Consider the following 23,702-nt stretch of genomic DNA (forward strand, 5'->3'; position numbering starts at 1 on the left):
ATACTAAGCGGCTGATTGACGTGTTGGCAGGGTCAAACAGCCACGGTATTCTCTATGGTACGCGAGAACCGTTGGGTGATCTGAACACAGGCAAGGCACACGTTCCCGTAATGTTCTTATACGGGGTTTATTAAAAGAAGAAAACGGGCTTTACTTCATTTCCATCTTTTAGTCGGCCCGGTACTCAGGGGCGAATAGAAGGGGCAATGGAAAAGATAATTTACTGGCGATATGGTTCATGAAGATTGAAAATATACTTCTCATGTCTTCTCTCCGCATATCTAATCTCGTAAGAAGCTTGCCAAAGACAATTAAGGAGAAAAGCCTACGATAAACCAGGTTTCGAACGCTTTGACGGCCTTGCCGGTTAAAGCTCTACACGACGCGACGGGCCCGATTTTATACTACTAGACACGACGCGCAGATCACTCTGGTGAGGATAGTTCTCGCTACTATACTCTCTCTTCTAGTCTATGACTCAAAAGATTTGGAGTGTTTCCAGCCGAGGGATTTGGTTCGGTGTTCTGTGACATCGTAACTATGGATTATGCCGCTTGTTTTTCCCAGTTGAAGTTCTACTTGGTGACTGGTAGAGCTTTGTGAGAGAGATGTTTTTTTACATCAATTAATACCGCTGCTAAGGTACCAATCATCTTTAGTCTCATACATAGCATTTACTAGCGAATACGAGCCCGGTGGATAGAGACGAGGTGATGAAAGTCTTCAGCTACCTTTACTAGACTGTTCACCTAGCTCAAGGTACTACACAGCAGCAGCTTCCTTTCATCCAAGAAACAGACGGACATTGACTTGAGATCTCCGTGTCGCTTCGGATCGATATAGCCACACGGTTTTCTTCATCTACTCCGGCCGATAACGCCATCGCTCGCTATTTTATCCCTTGCCCATTCGTACTCTTACATACCTCATAGTGTAGAGATTACAGTCGTAGCCAGCATCATTATACATACCACCCTAATACAAGTTCATCTTGCACCCCATACAATAGCGGCCTCATAAACCCTCCTTGGCCAGCATATCCGCAATATCGAGATAAAACGCAACAGCATTGAACGTCCTCGTCTGCCCCATCCACACCTTTCTCAACGTCCACTTGAGCCGATTCGACCAATTAATCAAATCCAAATGGCTCACATCCAGCAGCGTACCCTGATACTTCCCCCACCGACTACTCGCAACACTCACCAATCCATCATTCGCCCCCTCAGCCTCCTCGATGACCCAATGACTCTGCCGGAACGGACTCAGCAGCGGCGGCCGGTCCGTACACGCGCCGTAACTGAAATACCGCACCTCATCGCTGTCCGGCGTAGCAGGGTTGAACTTCTCCTCCATGTACCGCTGCGTAAGCTGCTCAAACGCCTGCGTGCCCAACCCGGCCCGCTCAATAAGCCCATAGAGATTCGCGAGCTTGATGGGCCCTTGCCCATCCAACAGATAATCCGCAAAGGCACTTCCGCGATGCGGCGTCGCGACCGTGACGAGGCTGAGGACTTTTTACGTCGCGCGGCTTGAGGTGGGAGATCATGTAGCGGGCGTCGAGCCCGCCCATGGAGTGCGCGACAATGTTGACGGCGCGGCCGCCGGCTTTGGCGGCGATGTCGGCGCCCAGTTTTGCGGCGCGCTCCTCGATGGAGCCCGAGGGCGGGACGGAGGTGGTGATGATGTTGGCGGCGCCGGAGAGGGTGCTTAAAGAGTCGGAGATGCCGCGCCAGTAGTGGATGGGCGGGACGTAGGCGCCGAGGCGCAGTTCGGAGAAGCCCATCAGTCCGTGGGCGAGGACGATGGGGTTCTTTGGCGTGTCTGTCGGGCGTGTAAGTGTGGGTGGATCATTGTGGTTGGAGGGAGGCGGGGGTGGAAAGCAGAAGGACTCGAAAAGGTACTAGGAGAACAACATCCTAGAATGGACAAACAAAGAGGAAGGGGAAAGGATCGGATCGGATAAGAAGGGGGGGTGAAATGGTACCATAGTGTTCTCTAACGACGGCATACTCGTCCGATATCTGTTTGCCCAGGTCTCTGAACCTCGGATCACCGTCGTGCTTCGGCCGCAAGGGTGAGACGGAGAAAGGACGGCTGTCCGGGACTGCAAGAGGGCGAAGCAAGCGATGAGACGCGGTTGGCGCACAAATGAGCCGTGAGGAGGGCGCGCAAGGGCGGCACCTCGTGAGGCATGCGCTGTTCATGGCATGGAAGGAAGAGCGCAGGCCGCCGCGGGCGCGGGGTGGTGGGTGGGGAGACAAGAGAGAATCTGGAAAGTCTGAAGGTCTCAAGTCTCTAGTTCTCTAGTCACTTGATGAGGATTGGATGTACTCTCTGTTCACCTTAGTTGGTTGGTTGCCCACCCCTCTTTTCTGTACCGGTTTGTTTGCTTTGCTTGTTTTTCTCGAGGATGTGAATGGCCTGGCTTGGTTCCGGTCCTTCGAAGTTTCTGTTTTCCTTGCAAGGTTCGTAATGGAGTGTGGAACGAAGATGCTTGCTCTGCAATCCAATGTCTGCATGTGTATAGGTGTGTGTGCTGCGGAAAGGAAGGAAGGAAGAAACGCGCATTTCTGAGCAATGAGAGATGTTTGCCAAGCATGTTTAAGCGCCCGGCTCTTTGACGTCACGCAGGACCGCGGCCGCGAACAGTTTAGCGCGACAGCGGGGGGTCTCTCGGCCGGAGGGTCCACCGTGCGCTGGAAGTGCAGTGGAGCCTTGGGGGGCCTGGCGTGCGGCTTGCGGCTTGCCCTGGGCTGCGGCCGCTAGTGATTAGTGGACGGATGTCTCCCGCACAATCCACCGCTTGGTCAGAGCTTCTTTCTTCCACTTCCTCCTCCTTCACCCTTGTCTCTATCCTCTGTGCGATCTGTGCCCTTGTCGACCGGGGGTTGGGATGGTCCACGGATAATGTTGTTGGTGTTGGTGTTGGTCTTTTTGCTTAGCTTCGCAGGCCTGCAGCACTGCAGATTGCCAGATGCTGCCCTAAAGTTTGCCAATCCTGTTCCGCCTTCGGGTGCCGGTCCCGGTCCTTGTTCTTGATCAGAGTTCAGACTTTCCCGTCCCGAATTCCCCGTCACCCCAACTGCCAAAACCAACGCCCACCGGCCGTTGGTTCATCTCCTTGCTGTCGTCTTCCGCCGCCATCTTCGAGGGTGTCTACGTGTGAGGGCGGCCGCATCATGCAGCCTGCAGTTGCCTGCTGTGCGGTGCGGGCGTGCGCACACAGTTTGTTGCACTGCACCTGCCATGGCAGCCCATGGCAGGAGAAACAAATCTCGGGTACATCGGCCATGATTCATCGGCTCGTGGCGATCTGCCAGTGGCCTCTCAATTTCCTCCATGTTCATGTTCACCCTCTCTTCCCTCACTGCACCTCCATCATCGATGCTACCTACCCATTGGTCGGCCTCGGAACCAACACGTACGAGACAGGAAAACCGTAAGTCAGGCTTCGATTCCGAAACTTGTCTGGCCCCTCGAGTGCGTTTGCCCTTTCACGAATGATATCCCATCGTTGACTGTTTCCCCCGCTTCTGGGGCCACGTCTTGATTACCTGCCCCCAGCCCCCAACGTGTCCCCAGGCCTAAAGTGCAATGCGGCGTAGCAGCTCAAAGTTCAAAGGACTGGTTGTGAACCAATCTGTTCGACACCCTCCCGTAGCCATGCTGTAGGGCAGATGAGAGCAACGGCTGCTTTCGCCATTGGACGACGCCCCCCTGCTCACCGGCCATCGAAGACCAACATGGCCTCACTGAATGACCGTCCAATGTAACCTCCTCATCTGCGCCGCCCGTGGGTAAACAGGCCGCAACCGCCAACCTTGCCTGCTTGATTGGTCCTGAGCTCATGCTGAAGAGGGCCCGGATCTGCAAACTTTCGACTGTTGCACCGTCGAACCGTTCCGCTGGGACGGCTTCGCCCTCTCACGCCCGCTGTCCACACCCACACCTGGTGTTTGTTTGCTTGCCTGCCTCGCTGGCTCGTTGGGAGGCGTCAGTGCCTTCTTCTTCCTTCACGGCAGTTGGGCATCTTGGAAAAAGCCACTCAGCACTGCTTGATGTTATTCATCAGTCAAGATGCGATTCGTCTTAAAGGTACCGTCATCGCTGTGTTGTCAGTCACCGAATAGAAGTGTACGTCAAGTTGCCCGGTTGAAGGTCGACTGAAGAAAGTTCTTGTTGGTACAACGTCTCTTCCGTAGTGGATGTATCCATAACGGATGAAACCGCGGAAGCTGGTGGTGTGCCCGTTTGGATCGACCCTGGCCTGGTCCTGCGTGTACCTTACCTCCATCTCCGTCGGGCCGCTCGTCTTCATTGTCCACGGCCTCTGCTGTCCGCAATCATCCATATCCCAACCGTCGCGATTATGCAGACCAGTTTGCTGGAATGCTTAACCCTTTACACACCTGGCTTCTGCCGCGTGTATATATCCCCAATGCCCGGCGCGCTTCTTCCTTTCCCGCTCCTTCTCTCGGCATGTCCAGCCACCCGATGGTCAAGCGACGCAACGTTCACTGTCGCCTGTCAAGTGGAACGTGAGCACAATGACAGGCGACTGCGGAGACTCGTGCCCCTATCCGGGGGGCTTTACCTCCTACTCGCCTTCGGTAATTGGTAGTGCCATCTTTCTGGTAGCCTTTGCGCTGCTTGTGCCTCTGGCCTTGTACCAAGGCTTTCGCTTCAAGACGCCCCTATTCGCGTCGACTCTGGCTACTGGTCTTCTTCTTGAGATCTTGGGCTTCGCTGGAAGATTGAGGCTCCGAAATAATATCGCCAGCGGGACCTCATTCTCCCTGTGGCTCATCGGCGCCATCTTGGGCCCTACTCTCATCGCAGCGGCTATATGTCAGATCCTTCCCCATGTCATCGCCCTTTACGGTCTCGGAATTGGCTTCACCCGGCCAAGAGTCGCCGTCTTGTTTCTCATCTTCGCTCTTGCTCTCGTCATTGCACTGGAAATTGCCGGGACCGTCTCGGCTGTCTTTGGACTCGGCGGTGTGCAGGTAAGGATTTCGTGGTTCTGCGATCCAACAGCTCCCATCTCTAATAAGCCCCAACAGACACCATCGATTCTTCTTGCGGGCTTAGGCGTCCAGGTTTTGGCGTTGCTGCTCTTCGTCGGACTGTTCCTTTGGTTCACCCAGAAGCTTCCTGACCCAAAGCATATCGCCGTGTATCAAGCACCGCGTTTCAAGAACTTTGTCAAGAGTAAGTAGACCCATGGCTGTAGAAAAAACATAGTTTGACAATCTCTTCCCAGTGATACCAGCAGTTGCTGTCGTCTTAGTGGGACACACCATTTATCGTCTTGTTGAGTTCTGGGACGGACTCGACAGCCCTCTACAACGGTCGGAAGCCGCGTCTCTGGTCATCGGTGGTGCTCTGCCATTCCTCGTCGCCTCGGTCTTATGCGTATATCATCCTGGCGCATCTTTCGGTCGGGCGTGGGGTCTGACATCGCCGCGATATCGGTCTTTATCTTTGAGGTCGCGCCGCGGTGCTCCATCGCCTCTGCAGTCGCCTACCGCACCTTGGGACGACCACAAAGGACCCCGTCAGCCGGGATTTACTGCCACACGATTCCCAGATAAGAAGATGTCGCCCGTCGGAGTTGGTCCAGTTCCCTTGAGAGAGTCAACGATGGCAAGCAAGGTTGCCGGTAGCCCCGGCAATAGATCGATCACCTACCCAAGCCCCATTGCTTCGACACATAAGTTGAGTCCCATCGGCTCACAACACAAAATGAGCCCAACCTTCCAGGGCACTCAACAGCAGCCGACAAATTCCAATCGCTATAGTAACACCAAGCCCAATGCAAAGCCAATGGTGAATAGTGAAGAGCTGTGGTAGTGTGAAGTTGGTAAAGAAGAATGGCTCTTGATTCGTACAATGGTATATCCTCTTTCATGCGGTAGCGTGGCGTTTGACATTTTCGATGGCGGAGATTGCTGCGGCCTTTTGTCTTTTTTGTTACCTGGATACCATTCTCATGTATATACCTTGGGCGGCTAGAGTTGATCTCGATATTTATATTTACCCATAGCCTCTGCATTTCGAGATGTAGATTGCTTGAGGTCACAAAGTAAAAGCACCCGTAGCTTTCCTCCAGAAGAAGTATGCCAAGCCAAAAGCTGCGCCTCCGAGGTGTCCGGCATGTCCCACTCCTGTATCTCGCTCGGTGCTTAGGCAGTAGGCGTCCACGGCAAACATTCCCAAGACGACAATGCGTAAGGGCAGAACTTGATTTGTTCCGGAAAGGCGGACCTTCATCGTGGGAAACATTAACGCCAGAGCTGTGCCGAGACCAGTCAAGGCTCCGCTTGCTCCAACAGCCGTCCTCTCGGCGTTGTTCTTTGCTCCCCTTCCTCTCCTGGCATTGAAAATATGGCAAAGGCAAGCGGTGATTGCACTCCCGATGGATAGTACAATAAATCGTAGCGGCGATATGCTGAGCAAATAGAACGACTCGACATAAGTCTTGTATGTTGACATGTTGACGAAGAGGTGTAAAGGCTGAATGTGGCTGAAGGCCGAGGTAAAGAAGGTGAGGAGTCGAGGGTTACTTGAGCTGAGCATAAAGTATTTGCGAAGAAATGCTGAAAGACGCCTGCGGTCTATCGGAAGCGAAGAGAAAATGGGATGGAGCGCGGCCAGCCAGGCGAGATGGATGACAATGTTGCTTACTGGAACTCCGTAGAAGAGGGAAGTCCAAAGTGGTCCAATATTGCCGGGTGCGAATCTTGCAGGGTATCCAAATCCTGAAAGTGAGGCCATATTGATGCTTTCTCCTGTGACGACTAGTGGGTATGAGAAATAAGAGGCGACACCTAGAGGCGGAAACCGTGAAGTGGCGCCGTTGGGTGATAGGATGAGACCCAATGTCATGGACGAGCTCTCAGGGATCTTGGGCTTGCACGAGCCAGACTGGTCTTGATAACTCGATCTCTATGAAACCCAATGTCGAATTGCGTATGAGGATGACTGAGTGCAAGATATGTGTATATTGTACAGAGTCTAGATGGCGTGACGTTGTCGCTTTCTGTCGAGGCAAATCCTGGGTTTCGCAGTGCTCCGTTTTAGAAAGGAGCCAAAGTTGTTGTTGCATAGAAAGTGCGTGTTGAAGAAGGATTGGTCCGTGCCTAAGGTACGTTCCTTAGTGTGTAACAGTGCCTATACTTAGGCCAGCACTGTATCTCTTTCCTCAAGCATCCATCCAATTGTTCAACGTTCTTGCCAATAACTTCCCGAAATCTTCATTCACGCTCTTATTTCTATGAACTTAGACACCTTGAATTCTACCACTATTCTCTGCCTTATGCTCTACTGCTTGTGAACTCTCGTCCACTTTCCTGGTGTTGAAGTATTTGGCTGCTTGCCAACTTTACCAGCGCCTTCCCCCCTTCTCGAGATCCACCATCTCGACATCACCCGGCTGGCCGCCTACAGCCTCGACTTGTCCAGCGCTGCTTTCCAGCGGCTGACTTCCGGCGCTCTCACTGCGTACGTATCCAGTACTCCGTGACCATCTGTCTAAAACGCTTTTCCTGTTAGAAGTCGCCGTGGACGTCATCGTGTTTCGTTTGCTTGCAGCACCTGTGCTGTCCAACTGGCTGCGCATTCCGAGCATCAAAGTCACATGCCGGAGTAGAGGCTGCAGCGCTGGGAAACAACCGACCCAGAGACCAACATGAAGCTCAGCGTCGGTCCATGCAGCTACAGTGAGCATCTTGTAGGTCCTAGACTGTGTCAGTATGCTGAAGGTGCTAGTCTGAGCCGCTCCTCATTCGCCACAAGGAGTACTTACGTGTTTACGCCAAAGTCCGTCGTGACGATAATGGAAAACCGAACAATCCCAGTGACGACAGCAAAAATTCCCAGAGAAAAAACGAGCAGAATTTGTATGGCCTTGACGCCCATTTTGACGTAATTCGTCACGACGCATAGTGGCAGAATGACCAGCATACAATCAACGAAGATGCAGATAATGGCATGGCCCAGCATCATCGATCGCTCTTCGCGTTTGTCTCTACATTGCCGCCATGTGCTGGAATAATTGAAGACATCACTGAGCCACTAAGTCAGCTAGCCATCGCTGCATCTCGGGAGGGGCCCATCTTACGGTATCTGCGAGCATTCCGTCAAGACGAAAAAGAATCCCGACAGACTGACTATGATCACGATAGCATTGAGGGCATAAATGCTCCAGGTATACATCTCTGGCGAAAAATATTAGCACATTGTCTTGTCGAGGACTGGGAAGATCATACTGTTCTTGCTTAGGCGTGGAAGAAACGCCAATATGGACAAGCGTACTGCGCCAGAAGCGAGGAAGTAGACCAACTCCATGATGGAAAGCCTCTACTCGCAGTACGTCAGCTCTGTGAACGACTTTCAGGATGCGAGTCAGCTGACCTTGAAGAACTGAAGCAGCGTCGGTCGGGGAACATCTTCGATCTGAGCTCCGGTGCCATAGTTGGTCGTGTCCATCTCAAGGGCCGAGAGCGTGACACACAAGGCCTGGTTCCCGTGTTAGTCCACGCAACTTACACGGGAAAGCGGCTTGACCTACCCAAGCTACTATTGCAAGAAAATCATCCCAGCCTAGAGCTTTTACTATAATCTTCCGTGTGAGCAGACGGAGAGAGACCAACAATGTCGAAACAATAATCAGAGCTAGGTTCAGATCGAAAACATGGTGTCCACCCGAGTTGGGGTGGTACCGCAAGGATTGTCCGACTTCGACCATTTCAAAAACAATGTCGTTGGATTTGAGTGCTTCGAAAGCTTCGAGATTCTTACCATTCATGGAAGAGACCAAGATCATGTGCCGATTATCCGAGGCGGCCGATGGTTATAATGGAGTCATGGACCACATTCGCCAGCGTTGAGCCTATGCCAGACACGTGGGCTACGGAAACATCTACGTACGAGAAGGCACTTGACGCCCAAGACACGTGCCAAGCCCCGTCGCGAACAATTTCTGCATTTTCCGACGCCTTGAGTGCCTATGTAGTCAGGCACTGGAGTCTACCGAGAATGAGAAGCCTCTGGAGGCGAATATCAGGCTGAGGTAGATGCGTTAGTGAGCCAGAACAGTCGCCGGAATCGCTCATTGCCGCTATATCTAGAGTTTAAGCCTCAAATACCGGTCTCAGAAACTACTTCTTCGGCCGGAAGGGCCCGGGGTGGCCTTGATGGATGGCTCAAGACGTGCTGAACGATCTATGAACAGTGGCTTGAGCTGAAGCTGGCAGCTCGTAGTTACGGCAGTCATAGATGCCCAATCCCTGATCGGTCCCTTCTCTTCGATGATGGTATTATGAGCAAGAACTGACATCCTACCATTCTACCATCAGAGGAGCTTCCAGCTCCGTCGTTGTCATCACGCAGATCCCATCGCACAAGAATGAGACGTGCCAGCTATGTTCGCATTCCGTTCCCGGATACTTTCTTTCTTTCTGCTTTCCTTCGATTTCCTTTCTCATCAAGAAGACGAGTTCCAGAACACCTGTGTAACGGTTGTGTTTCTTCAGCGATGACTATGGATGATGCTTCTCGAAAGCTTGGCCTGGACCCCGAGCTTGACTTGACGTGACGAAAGCGTCCAGATCCAAACCTTATTAGTAGCCTCAAAGAAGTCAAGCATTTCCCCTCGGCTACAACCGAGCAATTCCCATCGAGGAAATAGTCTTCAGCTTTGCAGCGCGTTGAACGTTCACTGCCCACATATCGATCGGGCTGTGCTTACTCATGCCCAAAACGACACATGCATTCCTCGCCATCGCCGCGTCCAGGCCCTCCCTTCAAAGACATTTACGATTGATTCAATTTAGCATGCCACCGAACAAGCCCGCCCTCTCATCAACAAACTTGACAGGAACAGCAGTTCTTTCTTCAATGGAACCCCGGGGCACATAAGTAAGCAGGGAAGCCTGTCTACGATCCAAAAGAGTCCGGCACTCAGATGCTAGGCAATTTGCTCAATACTTCCCTCATTGTTCTTAAGATTCGATCTTCTTCTCGGTTGGTCTTGGCATACGACGCCTTTGACGAACGCGGCATTCGCTGATCCATACCAACAAAATCGAGCAGCAGCCTTGGCCCAATTCCATACCCTGCGTCACTTGTTCCGCCGGCTCGCGGAGAGAGGGGGGCCAAGGGACTTTGAGAATTTCAAATCGAACGATTTACTTCATCACCTAAACCCGAAGAGTCGCTCAGAGTATCTGGGTACTTGCCACGGATTTTGGAGGTAAGGACTGGGGAATATTCTTTCTTTATTCACTTTCAGCTTACCCCGAGCCAAAGGCCCTACGTCAATCTCATCCCTTGCAACACCCTCAGCTCTGCCTACGGAGCTCTCAACACTGCACGTCAATACTTCTTCCTCCTTCTTTGGAACAAAGTTAAACGAATGCTTCAATCCAAAGCTCGGAGTTTGGGTATTCCAAAATAAGCTCCGACCACAGTAAAGTCCAAAAAGAAGAGCAGGCAAAGGGAGAAGAGCACCCGCCCGCACTGCCCGGGGCACACCAAACTAGCAAATCGCCGTTTTCGTCAGGACAACAAGCAAAGAATATCCCATCAGCCTACGTACAAGCCAAACAATAGAAAGCAAAGCCTCCTTCCTAATGAGTACTTCGTCTCAATCAGACAGCATCGCCCCTGCCGCCGACTCCGCCGCTCAAACCGTCAACTCCCTCCTCCTCCGCACCTATGCCCTGCTGCAAACACCTCTGTCCATCCTGAAGCTTCACCAGGCTCTCAACGCCGCAGACCAGGCCCTCGCGATAGCGGCGCACTTGCACCGCTTCGATCTGGAGCCCCGCGCGTACTTGTACCGCGGCCATGTCCTAAGTGCCTGGGGCCGCTGGCGCGAGGCCCACGCCGCCTACGTCCGGGCTGCTAGCGTGAGGGGGGTCGGATTCACGGGAACGAATATCAGGGGTTTGACGAGGGATTGTCTGACGATGATTGAGTTTGAAGATGTGAGGCGTCAGAACATGAGGCGCGCTCTGGAGATTGAAGGCAAAGGCAAGGATGGGTTAAAGATGGTTCGATTTAGGGACGAGGACATGGTTCTCAAGGCTTTTTACGATTATGATGATGACGATGATACTAATGACGACATTGACGACGATGATGAGACGCAATCCGAAGAGAGTCACAGTGGGCTCTATCTTATTTTGAACGGCAGCGGAGAAGTTGTCGGTAGCCGGGAAAGTCTGCCTGACCTGAGGAGTGTACGTGGTAGATCTGTCTGCAGATCGCCGACGTTTTGAGTGCAAGGGGCCGGGTAATGGTCGTACTTATGAGTACAATAGCAAGAGTCTCAATCAAGATGGTAGAATGTTGGTACTAAGCGTACTCATGTGATCCATCAAAAAGCTCTAACAATAAGTTGTTTGCCTAGTCTTCCCTTTGTTGGTTGCCTGTGAAACCGAAGCATCGAGTTCTTTGATGGCATTATAAACGTCGTGGCATGTTCTATTCCAAAGCAAGCATGGACTCCAAAGTCTTTATGTACTGCGTCTCCCTTGTATCATCCTCGTAATATCTTACATCAAGCATACAAATGATGCCACCATGGAGCCACCAGAAGGTGCGGGAATATTCAACTCTATCGAGTGGGGCCGAAGGTTGATAAAATTAAGAGAGCCCTTACAACTAAATGGGCTGAGAGTATCTGATGCTCATCTTCCGTTCGAACTAGGTTCTGCTCGTGTTCTCGAATGTGACTTCGATAAACTGTCTATTTCTGACCGACATCGAGGGACAACTGAGCATAATGTCGGAGAAAGAGAAACCAACATCGACGATGACCAGGGATGCAGAAAACAGTGAGAACGATGCAACAACATCCCTCTCCTCAACATTTACTACATCGGCTGAAGATACATCTGCTGACGTTGTAGGGAAAACTTCGCAAGTGTCAGCACAGGCATCTACAGTCCCTGACGAAGCCTCGCCGGAGTCGAATTCAAAGCACACGACGACCTCATCGCCAGCTCAGAGCCAGACTCCATCTCCTAAAGAGAGGCGGGAGTCATCAGACGAGCAGAATGCCGGGCCCGGAAGAATGAAGCCTTCTAGTGAGGCAGATATCAAACCTCAACTTGGTTCAAGTGCCCTCAGTTCCCTGCTCTCCGCACTCGACGACGATATCGTATCACCCGCGCAACAGAAGCCCCCTGATATCTCAAATGATGGGGTCCCTCAGACACGCAATACATCACTAGCTGCAATCGTTCCCGATTCAGATATTGTCAGCCCCCTCGACCTCGCGTCGTCCGCCTCTCGTACACAGTTCCAGCCGTCGACGCCAACACCAACAGCCTCACGACCACCCAAGAATAAGTCGGAATCTGTGGATGAGGGCTCTCGAGACGATGAATCTAGTCCGAGTCGTAAGGTTAGCGAGAAAACAGACGCTACCGCTGCTGATCCTGCTCGCCTTCGACAGGATCTCGGTCCTGAAGCCGGACTCCGAGCAGTCTCCAATCGCCCCTTGTACTCTTTATCGATCGAAGAAGCCTTGGACTCGCAGTCGATGAGTGCCGTACTCGGAAAAGCAAGCAAACCCTCTCCTCGAAGTTCTCTTCCGCTAGAGCCTGGCTCGAGTTACGACCCCACTGGTCATGATAAGGACAATGGTGAAGGCGATGATAACCACCATCCGTCGGCAGTCTTGCAGAAAGGGGAGTCCTTGGCGTCGAGGTCGGCCAGCCCAGAAATCACCTCACCTGCATCTGCGAGAGCTTTGACGCCCAGGGGGGAAGTGGCAGCGCGTGAGAGGGCCAAGAGAGAAAGAGAACGCAACGGCACTCAAAAAGTGATGGACGAAAGACCGCCGTATCCTGAGGATCCCATAGAATTCCCAGCTCCAAGACGCTGTCGGCCAGAATCCTCCCAACCAGTCGCGTCTCCTGGGAGGAGCCATGTCCGAGACCGAGACGTGTCGCCTATCTCACCGATCATTCATACGCCTACGCCAACTAGACCCGGTGACATACCGGGCTTCATGAGATCCAACGAGCCGGTCTCGCCCTCCACTCCCATCCAGAGCCAACGGCAGCATGGCTCCCGGTCCTCATCGACAGACACCGTAGTCCAGCCCCACCCCCCTTCATAACCCCCAACGCCGCCGTCCGCTCCCCGCCAGTCTAGGCGCATACAACAACGAGCAAGACCGCTCCGGTCCGGGCTTCACCCTCCGCCGCATCAAGGTGCCGCCCCCGGGCGCCCCAAATCGCACACACATCTTCATCCGCTCACAACCCCTCCCTGGTGGCGAGGAGGAGCGCAGAATGATCATCCAAGTCTGGAACGACACCTTCGCGACGATGCCCCCCGAGTTCCAGACGATGCTCTCGAGCCGTCTCCGGTACCCGCGCTACACCCGCGACGTGGCGGCCCGGCTCCGCAAGGAAGAGTTTGAAAAGGCGACGGGGGAGAGCATGTCCTCGGACGACTACTACGCCCTCTTTGACCTCGAAACGTCCAACGACGGCATGATTTCCGCGCTGCTGGAGTGGATGCAAGGGCGGACGTGGGTCAAGGTCCCGTTTGTGAACCGCATCATTCACCAGCTCTGCCGGCTCATGTACACATCTGCGCAGGAGGAGGCTCGGCTGCGGCTGACATACAGGCAGGACATGGATGCCGTGATGGAGAAGCTCGACGAGGTGGAGGTGAAGTGCGCGGCGGAGAGAATGCAGAGGGCCTGGGAGCAGCTGGACGGGTCTGTGAGGAGGCAGCACAGGTTCATCGGGCAGACACTCACGCGCAACGGCGATCACTGGGGTCATATCCCGGGTGTGGTGGTGATGAGTGGGTGCTCGAGGGACGCCAGGCGTTGGGAGGCGTTCCTCGAGACGGCGCGCGCGCTCGCCTTCGATCACCGCATGACTGAGGAGACCATGGAGAACAGGATCAACGATAGCGAAGAGATCCTACAACAAGATCTCGAGCAGCTGAGCGGCGTCCTCAGAGACATGGCGAAGAACAGCAGGGAAGTGAACGAGTATGTTGGGGCCAGGCACCAAGGGGACCAGGTGCAACGGATGTTCCAGATCGACAACAAGGACCTGGTCGATTCTCTCAGGATCCTCGACGACCAGGTCAAGCGTGACAATGACGATCGTAGGTCTGCCGTCATGGCCTTTACCAAAATCGCGACGCAGCGGTTGGAGGTGCGCCAGAGGTATGCTAGCAGCCTGGACTTCACCACGCAACACGCTCGCGAATCTACTACGCTCGCGCCAGGTTTCCAGCCGCCGCCGCCGCCTCCTGGTAGACTCGAAAATCATCCGCTGCGTTCAGCTCCCAACGAAATGAGACTCAGCGTGCCCGTGGCGAGCATCCCATCAGAGGCGCCGGCATTCGAAACCACCTCACAGCAAGAAACCCCGCCTCCCCGTGATGGTGTCAGATTCGTCTTGAGTCCTAGAGGCAGCCAGGTCGTAGAGTTCATGGACACGACGGTGCCTTCTGAGCCAAGCCCCGTCTTCACAAATCCCTTTACCAAAACCTGGGAAAACGTTGATTTGGCAGCGGCAAGGCCAGAGTGCCTACGGTGTCCCACGCTGGAACGGGAGATCAGCGCCAGGCTTGCGGAAATCAAGGACTATTGCCGCATACTCAAGTACAGATTGGATGAGAAACTGAAGCTCGAGAGTGCGCTGGAAGCCGTGAGTGAGCGCAAGATCAGAGAAGCGATGGAAGCCATTCACAACTACAAGAAGCTCCTGGATCGTCCAGAGGTGCCCGAGTCTCTGCAGTGCATCGTGGGCCTGGTGGAGATGCATGGCAAGCGAGTATCCGACCAGGTCGGCTTGTTGAACAGGTCCCTTCAGCTGGGGCAAGCTGGCGATTCGACGGAAAAGATGCTGGCGGAAACGAGAACGACGGTTAGGTCTGTCAAGCGCCTGGCTGATGCCATCCTCGAGCTCAAATCGCAGATGACACTCTACCTCGAGAAACCCTTTGCCAAGACAGGCGGTCAATCTAGCTCCAGCGAAAACGAGGCCCCAGAGAATGAAAAACAAACCCGCTTGATCAAGTCCCTGCAAAGACAAGTACAAGAGTTGTCAGAACGAACCAAGCGTACTCTAGAACAGCAGGCGACAGAGAAGCTTGAGCTAGCACGCAGGGTAGAGTCATGCATGAAGGAGGAGAGCGATCGCCTCAGAGAACAGGTTCGCACTTTCCAGAGCAAGCTCGAAGATATGCAGGCCGAGGCCCAAGAGCGGGATTCAAATACGGAACAGACCGTATCGGACAGACTCAGAGAACTCAACAAGGAACGGGAGACGCAAGAGACAGAACTTCGCAATCTCGAAGCCCAGAATAACGCTCTGGAGGAGCAACGTCAAAAGACCACAAATAAGCTCGCGGCTTTGGAGACGGCCAAGGAAGAGAGCCAGAACGAGCTAGCAGAACTTGCACGACAAACCCAAGAGCTTCAGATTAAGCTTCAAGCTAAGAGCGAAGCGTTGAAGTGGACGTCGTACATGACTGTTCCCAGGGCTATGGATGACGCCGGCTCTGATGCTCAACGAACTGACAGAGGTTATCAGCTGCGGACAGAGCTGATGTCTGCGCTTGGCAAGGCACGGTCAGAATCATATCGCATATTTGGAGACCAACAAACGAGGAAGACTCTGCCAGATATCATACAGAGTGTCCTATGGCCCGACACCAAAGCAAAGGAGGGCATCAACGCTGATGTGCCCAATTTCTGGAGGCTGGCAGATTTCGTGAGAAGGAGGAAGGAAATCATAGCAGCACTCGAACAGAGGGATCCGCACAGCTTGCAGAGAGCATTCAACTTGCTTGAAGTGCTCCACGAGTGGAATAGCAACTTGGGTGCTTGGCAGACAGAAGCCCAAACAGCAGAGGTTTGGCGGTCCATCAATCTCCTTAGATCATACGCCAATCTTGAGCTCGGGAAGATCGAAGGGCTCGATGCTAATGCCTCAGAGAGGCGCAAGGTCGCTAGGGAGTTGTTCGAGCAAGCGGCGGCTTCTGAAGACGCAGGAGAGATCAAGAAGCCGTGGACTTCCTTGCAGAACAGTCTGGAAGTACAGCTGAATGAGAATGCTGACGACGCTCCCGCTTGCGACTGCAAATTTAAACCTCGCCTATGTCCAAAGCACCAGACTGACGGTGGACTCATGTTCCATAACTTTATGGAGTCAGACGGTTCAAGGCCGGCGGAGATAGAGTTGACGCAGGAGGCGTCCGAGGTGCTTCAGCGATTTGGAGAGACGTTCCAGGTATCGTCGCCAGTGTAGGTTCGCGCGACAGCGGAGGCATCCGGTAAAGAGATTGCGTATGCTTTTACTAGAGAGAGTTCTGCAAGAGGAGGATGATCTGCAAAGCGGTTTGGATGTCGGTTTGGCCCCAGAAAGTAGCAAATGAGAGTGCATACCGGGTGCTTGTTTGTTTATGACCATCGATTTGCAATCTACAAAGACTTTGCTGCTATCGCCGCGTGGTGTTAGTTCCTTGTTCCAATGTTGAGATCCTGTTTCTGGAGTTGGAGTCGATAGGTGAAGTGGCGTAGTCTCTGTCTCTGTCTCTGCATCCGCGCGGCCAGCTGATTCATGTGTTTCCCCGTTGACCAGGGCAGCGAAGTATGTTGATGAAGGCGGCCTTGAGTGAACGTTGGAATCTGCCAATGACAAATGCGGAAGTGTGTGTCGTCTAGGTTGACGTCGGTAGTGGTGGGCAGGCGAGTGAAGTCAAATTGATGTCGAGAAAGCGGACGGTGGGGCCGGGAGGAGGGAAACGGGGGGATAAGATTACCAGCAGTTACTGAGATACTACCAACCAAGCCTTGGCATCGCTGTAAGGGATGTACCTTGCTATTTGCTGCTAGCGTAGTTACCCGCGCGGGTGGATTGTTCACCGCACCATTGCATTCCTCTGCTCCTCCTTCTTCTTCTCTTTCTCTGGGCTACCTCTTCGTGACACTGATACCTACGCAACTATGCCCTGCTGCCAGTAGGTCCAGCATGACTCTTCTTCCCGACTCAGCCTTCCACGCCTCTCCCGCTTGTATGTTCAAACCATAGGTCAACTCAATCCGATCCACCCACAGCAATACCAGGCCAGACAGATCTGGATCTTGTCTCGGGAACGGCATGTCCACGAGCCTTAACCTGCGTCGCCAGTGCGCACGTCAACTGTCTCAGCTCAAACGTGGACCTGGAATGGTCAAGGGGTGTGGCTTTTTCATCACTCAAAGATGATGTGAGTGGCACGCAAAAACAGGCGCGATCTAGGCACATCATGCTTAGCTGCATCTGTTGTGATGGAGGCACCTCTAGGCTCTGGCACCCAACGAAAACGACTGCATTTTGGCGTGCTTCAGAACCTGCCGCTTCCCATCGTCTCCGCACTTTCACCTTACATCACGGCTGAGAGCACGTGGATAAGCAACTCTGTACTCCAGAGAACGAGTGAATTGTTCCCCAAAAGTGACAGCGCAAGAAGCAACGGAAGCACCAGATCCATGACACCCAACAAAGCCAACGGTAATCTGATAGCCCGCCAGACGGAATTGCATCATTCCGGATCCGGCGTATCGCTTGCCCTCCGGTATGGTACGCGTGGATCCAAGGACAGCGGCCGCTTTCACCAAGACATTTGTCTTTTGAATATGAATCAGACCTCTACCAAGGCTACCAGACTATCGGAGCCAGACGCAGCAGCGAGAGAAACGGGCAAGTCGTTACGCGACAAAAGTCTGGTACACGCGATGCTACGCAAATGAGCACGATACAACGGCATCCTGGCCTCGGAGCAGCTATTTGCCCGCCCACTCTAGCTAGACGGCTTGGGCAGTGTCACCGACCGAAAGCCTACCTCATGCCATTCGCCGCAGCCTTCTACAACAGATTGATTAGATTGCTTGACCTGGCCCCATCTCATTGGACACCCTCGCCGGTTGACCTTGACGTACATCCACGCTGTCGCTTCCAGTTGTATGTGCGGAGGTAGTCTTTGCCCCTTCTGACGCAGCGCGCGCGGCTGCTTCCGGGGATGGCGACAACAAGCACCAGCCAGCGGTGCAATGTGACGAGTCTAAGCTGGCTGGAAGCACACTTTGGCCAGCCGCGTCGCGTCACATCACACTGAGAGTTCCTGACGGACTGTCAAACTACGGATAGAGGTGGACGACGATGAGTGTAGTCCAGCACTGGCCAGGCCAGGTCCATGCCACTCACTTCATGTCCCGTCCTCCCGCGCTCTCCCGTCAGGCCCTGGCACCTCTAGTTCGTCCCGTCCCCGGAGGCGGCGTGTAAGTCGAGGAAACCCCCACTGGAACGGTGCCGTTTCCAAGCGAGAACACGAGGCCTGTCAAGCAAGCCCTTGACGACTTACCCTCTCGGGGATTAGACGCGGGTGGACTATGGCGAAGATCACGACTAACGGATCAGGGCCTAATGCAGCAAGGTCAAGGGGGACCAGGGTCACCCTTTTAGCAGGTGACTTTGAGGAGGTTGACAAGATTTGCTGCTGACAAGACATTCCAAGGATCTCTCACAAGGGATTTTTGGGCTCGACTTGTACCCGAAAAACACGGCCCGTACGAGGGTCTTTGCAATAATGTTTCTATCCCATCTAGGCAAGTCAATCTATCTGCAAGATGCAGATAGGCACGCTGATACCAGAGCTCCACACTGGATGCTACTATCTGGATGCATTTTGGAGCCGGAAGCCTGGCCTTCACTCAGCCCTCAGCCCTCGGCCGTGATAGTATCTGGCTTGTGAGGCGGACCCTGTCTCTCCTTGGCGTTGTCTCGTTTCTTATTGTGGTTTGGCTCGATTTACCCAAATTGTGTCAACAACCCCCGTGCTTCCGTCTTTGGCTGTGTACTGTGTAGCGAGGCCCCGTCCGAGTCCTGGCGGCGGTTCACGGCATGCTGCAGACAACGGTGGGGTTGAGGGGCTGTCCATCATAGGCGTGACGGACCACTCTACTTTAACCTCAACGAACTCTCCTTGCCTGCCCTTTCCTTGCCATAGTATGTACCCTACACAAAAGTACCTCGTCTATGAACCATGGCCTTTCTCCATCGCAACGCAAAAGAAATGTAGAGTGCTTTGTCAAGCTGACCAAACCAAAACCGCCAGGCCAGGCTACATGGAGCTAGACATTGCGGCCCTCTCTGTTTCTCAAATTCTCGTAGGGGAATCCATCTTAATCTAGATCCACGATCCGTGAGACCTTCCCTAGCAAACAATTTTCCCCGTCTTTTCTTCTCGCCTCCCTTCCCGCTTGCCGCTGTCCAAGCTCCCCTCCCGCCTTGCTGCTGCGCCTGCTCCAGCTGCGGAGAACAAAATGGCGTGAAAGTGACACCGGCTACCGGCATCGAAAGGGCCCTCATCGAAGATGGGGTTGGCCATCTTGTCACTGGGCATTGGTATGGAGCGACGATATGTGTCCACGTACGGTATTGGAGCCTTTTACTCAGCGGCCGTACGACGCAGCTATCCAGGAACGGCTCAAGGCTCTCCACATGAACCAAGGCTTATTATTCTTTTGCTTGGCATCCTCGAGTCTCGAGGCGGGACGAGGGAGATGTACCTACCCTACCGTATGAGAGGGGAAAGTCCCTGTTTCGTTTCATGGTCAAAGCCAGGGACTTCAACGGATCGACTTATCTGGGGAACGTGGCGCTTGTCTCACATGGATGTTTATGGAGCTGGGCAATCGGTCCTTGGTATGCACAGGTCTTTGGGACCGCCGTTGTGTAAGTGCGTTGTAAGCAAAGCAACATGAGAGGGCCAACAAATTGAGAGAGGGTGCCATGTGAAGCGGGTGGCCGGCCGCGAAGGGAAGGTCTAGACTGAATACACAATCCGGCGGCTATCATTGCAACATTTTCATCGGGCAACCTTGGCTGGTTACCCTCGAGTCTGACGGTGATACCCTCCCTCTTCTTTCTTATCTGGACGTTTTGCCCTGTTATCTGAAGTCCAGCTACGATCAGGAAAGGAGGGGAGGATCAGAAAAATAAAATAAGGGTGAGTGGGAGGAAAAGCCACACGGGTCAAGCCACGGGAACTACGTCGGTAGACCGCATTCATCCAAAGACAGCGTGTAAGTGGGGGCATGCAGACGACTTGTGTAAGTTCACGTACGAGTTACATAGAGTGCCAGGACTCGACACCCTTTTTTTCGGAGTTTTTCAACGCCCTTCCTCTTCATCAGATGCTACATCTCAATAGTACTAGATGAAGGAAGGGCAAGAAATAGGGAGATATAGGAAAAAGCAAGGAAGGTACGTGGTAGGGAAGGAACCAGGTAGTAGCAACTCCTTCCTAGACAGATCCGCTCTGCCAAACCTTAGGTACAGTCTCATAATATTCAGGGTTGGGTTTTTATTTTTGTCTCTTTTCACCTTACCTTACAATAAGATCGATTCTAAGTCACAAGGGTGGGATGAATCTAAATTCTTAAGGAAGACACGACCTGGGCTGTGTACCTGACCTCCTTCCCTACCTACCCAAACTACCCACCCGGGCCAACCTCCACCACTCCCACTTGGCCCTCCCTCCTTTTCACACATTCACCTCACCTCAATATTATCTCCGGTACACAACGCTTCACTTTATTCTCCCTCACCCTCCCCCGCTCCCGCTTGCCGCAAACGGGGTCTTTCAAGTTTTTCTATTTCACACACACCTCTCCCACTGCCGCGTCCCGAGTAAGTATCTCTCTTCATCACAATACTCTGAGACCCTCCGCGCCATTCTTATCAACGAGAGTCCTTTCACACCCTCGTCAACATATCATAACAAGACCTCTTGTTATAAACTTGGCACATTCCCGCTTTTCATCCATCCTTTCGGTTCACTTCAACTCACGACGACAACCTTGCCCACCGCGCTAATCCTCCATCCCTTCTTCAAACTGCGAATAGCCTCACATTGCTCACTCATCCCCACGACTACGCGCAAAAATGGCCGGAGGAGCTAGTGGCCCCTCGGCTTATCCTTTGCTCTTCGCAAAGCGGACCAAGCTGAACCAGGAGGCGATGATCTACTTCGCCGTCGCCCTGGCTTCCCTCATGGGCCTCTTCATCATCTTCCATCTTGGTCGTCGTGGTGCTTCCAAGGCCGGTCTTGGTACGAAGCTATCTGGTCTGGCAAAGCCGTTCCTCTTTGTATCTCGGTAAGACGCGAAAAAGATATCAAGCTGTACATTTATCGCACAAAATCACTGACCACCACATAGTTCCATCCGAAGAATCACCGTCTACAAGTTTCCTGCCTTGCCTTCCACAGGCCACTTCGTCGTCGCTCTTGGATACCTCGTCATCAACATCGCCCTACTATTCACTCACATCGACGCCTCCGCCCTTCCCTATCTCACAGTCATCGCGGCTCGTGCGGGATGGTAAGTTTAACAGCGCCCCGAATCCCAATAGCATTGGAACCACCAGAAACTGATCCTCGATAGGCTGTCCATCGCCAACATCGCTTTCGTGGTCTTCCTCAGCCTGAAGAACACTCCTCTCGGCTTCCTGACCGCTTGGTCTTACGAGAGGCTGAATGTTCTCCACCAAATCGCCGGGTACATCACCATGGTTCTCATCATTGTCCACGGTGCCACATACTCCGCCTACTTCATCGAGGCTGGTAACATGGCACGCCTTCGTGTTGCCGAAGAAATCTACGGCATCGCCTCCGGGTTCACCTTCCTTTCTCTTGTGCTCGCCGGAGCTATCGTGCGATTGTGGTACTATGAACTCTTCTACATTCTTCACGTGTCCTTCTTCGCAATTTCGATGGTTCTCGTCGGCCTTCACCAGCCTGAACTTAGCAAGAAGATCATCATAATCACGGCTGTCGCTGCTGGTATCTGGGTTGCGGACCGCGTTGTGAGATTCATTCGCGTCGTACTCTACAGCTTCAACAACAACGCAACCGTCTACCCGCTCCCCCACGGTGGCACTCGCATCATCCTCAAGAAGGCCCCCGTTGGCGCAAGCTCTGGAGAACACTGCTTCCTCTGGGTTCCCAAGATCCGCGCTCTGGAGATGCACCCTTTCACCATTGCCGCCATGAACCCTCTGGAGTTTGTCATCAACTCTTACGACGGCTTCACCCGCGAGCTCCACGAATACGCAGTCCAGAACCCCGGTGCAACCCTCAAGGCTTCGGTGGAAGGGTCGTACGGAACATTCCCCAACCCGGCTGAATACAACAAGATCGTCCTCGTCGCTGGAGGTAGCGGAGCCAGCTTCACTGTTGGCACGATCCTCAACCTGCTCAAGAAGGCCGCACAGGGATCTATGCCGAGTGTCACTTTTGTCTGGATGGTCAAGGATCCCGGTAAGTACACTTCGCGATTAACTTTGTTTCCCAAAGTCCCAAACTAATCGGATCTCTCAGCTCGTCTTGAGTGGTTCGCCGGTCACCTCTCCACGATTCGTCAGGCCCTCGGTGCCAACATCCAACTCTATGTCACCCGCGCGCCTGGAAGCCAGGACTCCTCTTCCAAGGATCCCAGCTCCTCCAAGGAAGACCGATCCCGCTCGGGCACCATCTCGTCTGAGGCGTCGACACCATTCACTCCCTCATCTGAGAAGTTCGAGACCACCAACGGCGTTCCTCAGCAGCCCCCCAGAATCAACACTCGCACCATATCCGACCCCGAGAAGTCCGGCTTTGAGTCTGATGCCACCTCCCCTTCGTCTCCCACCATCCAACAGAACGGAGCCTTGAACAGCTTGGGCGGTATCCCTGTTCACTACGGCCGCCCCGACGTCGCCAAGATCATCCAGAACGCTATTGATGAAACGCCCTCTAGCGAGCGAGTTCTTGTCATGGGCTGTGGTCCCGAGACCCTGATGACGCAGGTCCGCAACACGACTGCTGGGTGCATCCGCACATCTGGTCCAGCTGTGGAGCTTCACTGTGAGCAGTTTGGCTGGTAATTCATGACATCTATTCGTGATAGAGAGACATCATGAGTTTATAAGCGAGTGGTTCAGCATGGCTTTATTGTCATCGATATTTTTACTTGCTCATATTATCACTGGCGTCACTCCACGAAGTTCTTCGTGTGCATACTTTGATCTCCTTTGGTCTCTTTGTATGGTGTTGGAGTATATACGGGTACGGGAACGGTCTTCTGGTTTTGCTCTTTTGCTTTTATGCGGCAGCAGCTTGGCAACAAGCAACAAAGGAACTAGGATATCAAGATTGGATCCTTCTTTGGGTTGGATCAAAGAGATACCGTTCTGCTGGGTAGCTGTCGCTCGGTCATTGTCGTCGCGCGCGCGTTCATACCCTTTTACAGAAGCTTGGCCTCGGTGGCCACACTGTAATCTTCGATGATTCATAGAACAATGGTCAATGGGAAACTCAGATCTTCTACTCAACTCCAGTGTGATACCATCCTCTCCATGCATGCCATGTAACTTAACCCCTTTTGGTTTCAGTGTGAAGTGTGGAATCATGGAAAATCTAATGTTTGGCGGAGCGGTCTGAAGTTTTGTAAACTCTGAGGACGGATTTGGTAAGCTCCTCGAAGATTTGACAGCCGATGGGGTTGGGGTAAGTACAGATACAGATAATGATGATAGTTTCTGTCGAGGTTTTCCAACGGTCGTCTGATGTCTGGATCGTGATACCCCTCCGCCAAGAATAACCCTGCCCCTTCCTTACTTTCCCTC

General features: G+C 53.2%; 5 protein-coding genes across 5 annotated transcripts; 3 read left to right on the top strand and 2 right to left on the bottom strand.

Annotated features, from left to right (window-relative positions):
* Positions 1-1,014: 1,014 nt before the first annotated feature.
* Positions 1,015-2,207, bottom strand: TGL2 (lipase 2; the record flags this gene model as incomplete). The annotated part of the gene is made up of 3 exons (XM_065757236.1): positions 1,015-1,404; positions 1,457-1,824; positions 1,988-2,207. 3 exons carry the CDS (start codon positions 2,205-2,207, stop codon positions 1,015-1,017), a joined length of 978 nt encoding a protein of 325 aa, XP_065614005.1.
* Positions 2,208-4,550: 2,343 nt separating this feature from the next.
* Positions 4,551-5,222, top strand: N0V96_004827 (uncharacterized protein; the record flags this gene model as incomplete). The annotated part of the gene is made up of 2 exons (XM_053194870.1): positions 4,551-5,009; positions 5,067-5,222. The coding sequence occupies 2 exons, from the start codon at positions 4,551-4,553 to the stop codon at positions 5,220-5,222; spliced, it is 615 nt and encodes a 204-aa protein (XP_053047750.1).
* Positions 5,223-8,409: 3,187 nt separating this feature from the next.
* Positions 8,410-8,830, bottom strand: N0V96_004828 (uncharacterized protein; the record flags this gene model as incomplete). The annotated part of the gene is made up of 2 exons (XM_065757237.1): positions 8,410-8,523; positions 8,669-8,830. The coding sequence occupies 2 exons, from the start codon at positions 8,828-8,830 to the stop codon at positions 8,410-8,412; spliced, it is 276 nt and encodes a 91-aa protein (XP_065614006.1).
* Positions 8,831-10,637: 1,807 nt separating this feature from the next.
* On the top strand, positions 10,638-16,301 carry N0V96_004829 (uncharacterized protein; the record flags this gene model as incomplete). The annotated part of the gene is made up of 3 exons (XM_065757238.1): positions 10,638-11,249; positions 11,948-12,641; positions 13,174-16,301. The coding sequence occupies 3 exons, from the start codon at positions 10,638-10,640 to the stop codon at positions 16,299-16,301; spliced, it is 4,434 nt and encodes a 1,477-aa protein (XP_065614007.1).
* Positions 16,302-20,981: 4,680 nt separating this feature from the next.
* N0V96_004830 (uncharacterized protein) lies at positions 20,982-22,961 on the top strand (the record flags this gene model as incomplete). The annotated part of the gene is made up of 4 exons (XM_053194867.2): positions 20,982-21,193; positions 21,257-21,418; positions 21,482-22,356; positions 22,417-22,961. The coding sequence occupies 4 exons, from the start codon at positions 20,982-20,984 to the stop codon at positions 22,959-22,961; spliced, it is 1,794 nt and encodes a 597-aa protein (XP_053047747.2).
* Positions 22,962-23,702: the final 741 nt, after the last annotated feature.

Source organism: Colletotrichum fioriniae (genome assembly GCF_027942845.1).
Source record: "Colletotrichum fioriniae strain IMI 355084 chromosome Unknown scaffold_5, whole genome shotgun sequence".
Taxonomy (NCBI): Eukaryota; Fungi; Ascomycota; class Sordariomycetes; order Glomerellales; family Glomerellaceae; genus Colletotrichum; species Colletotrichum fioriniae.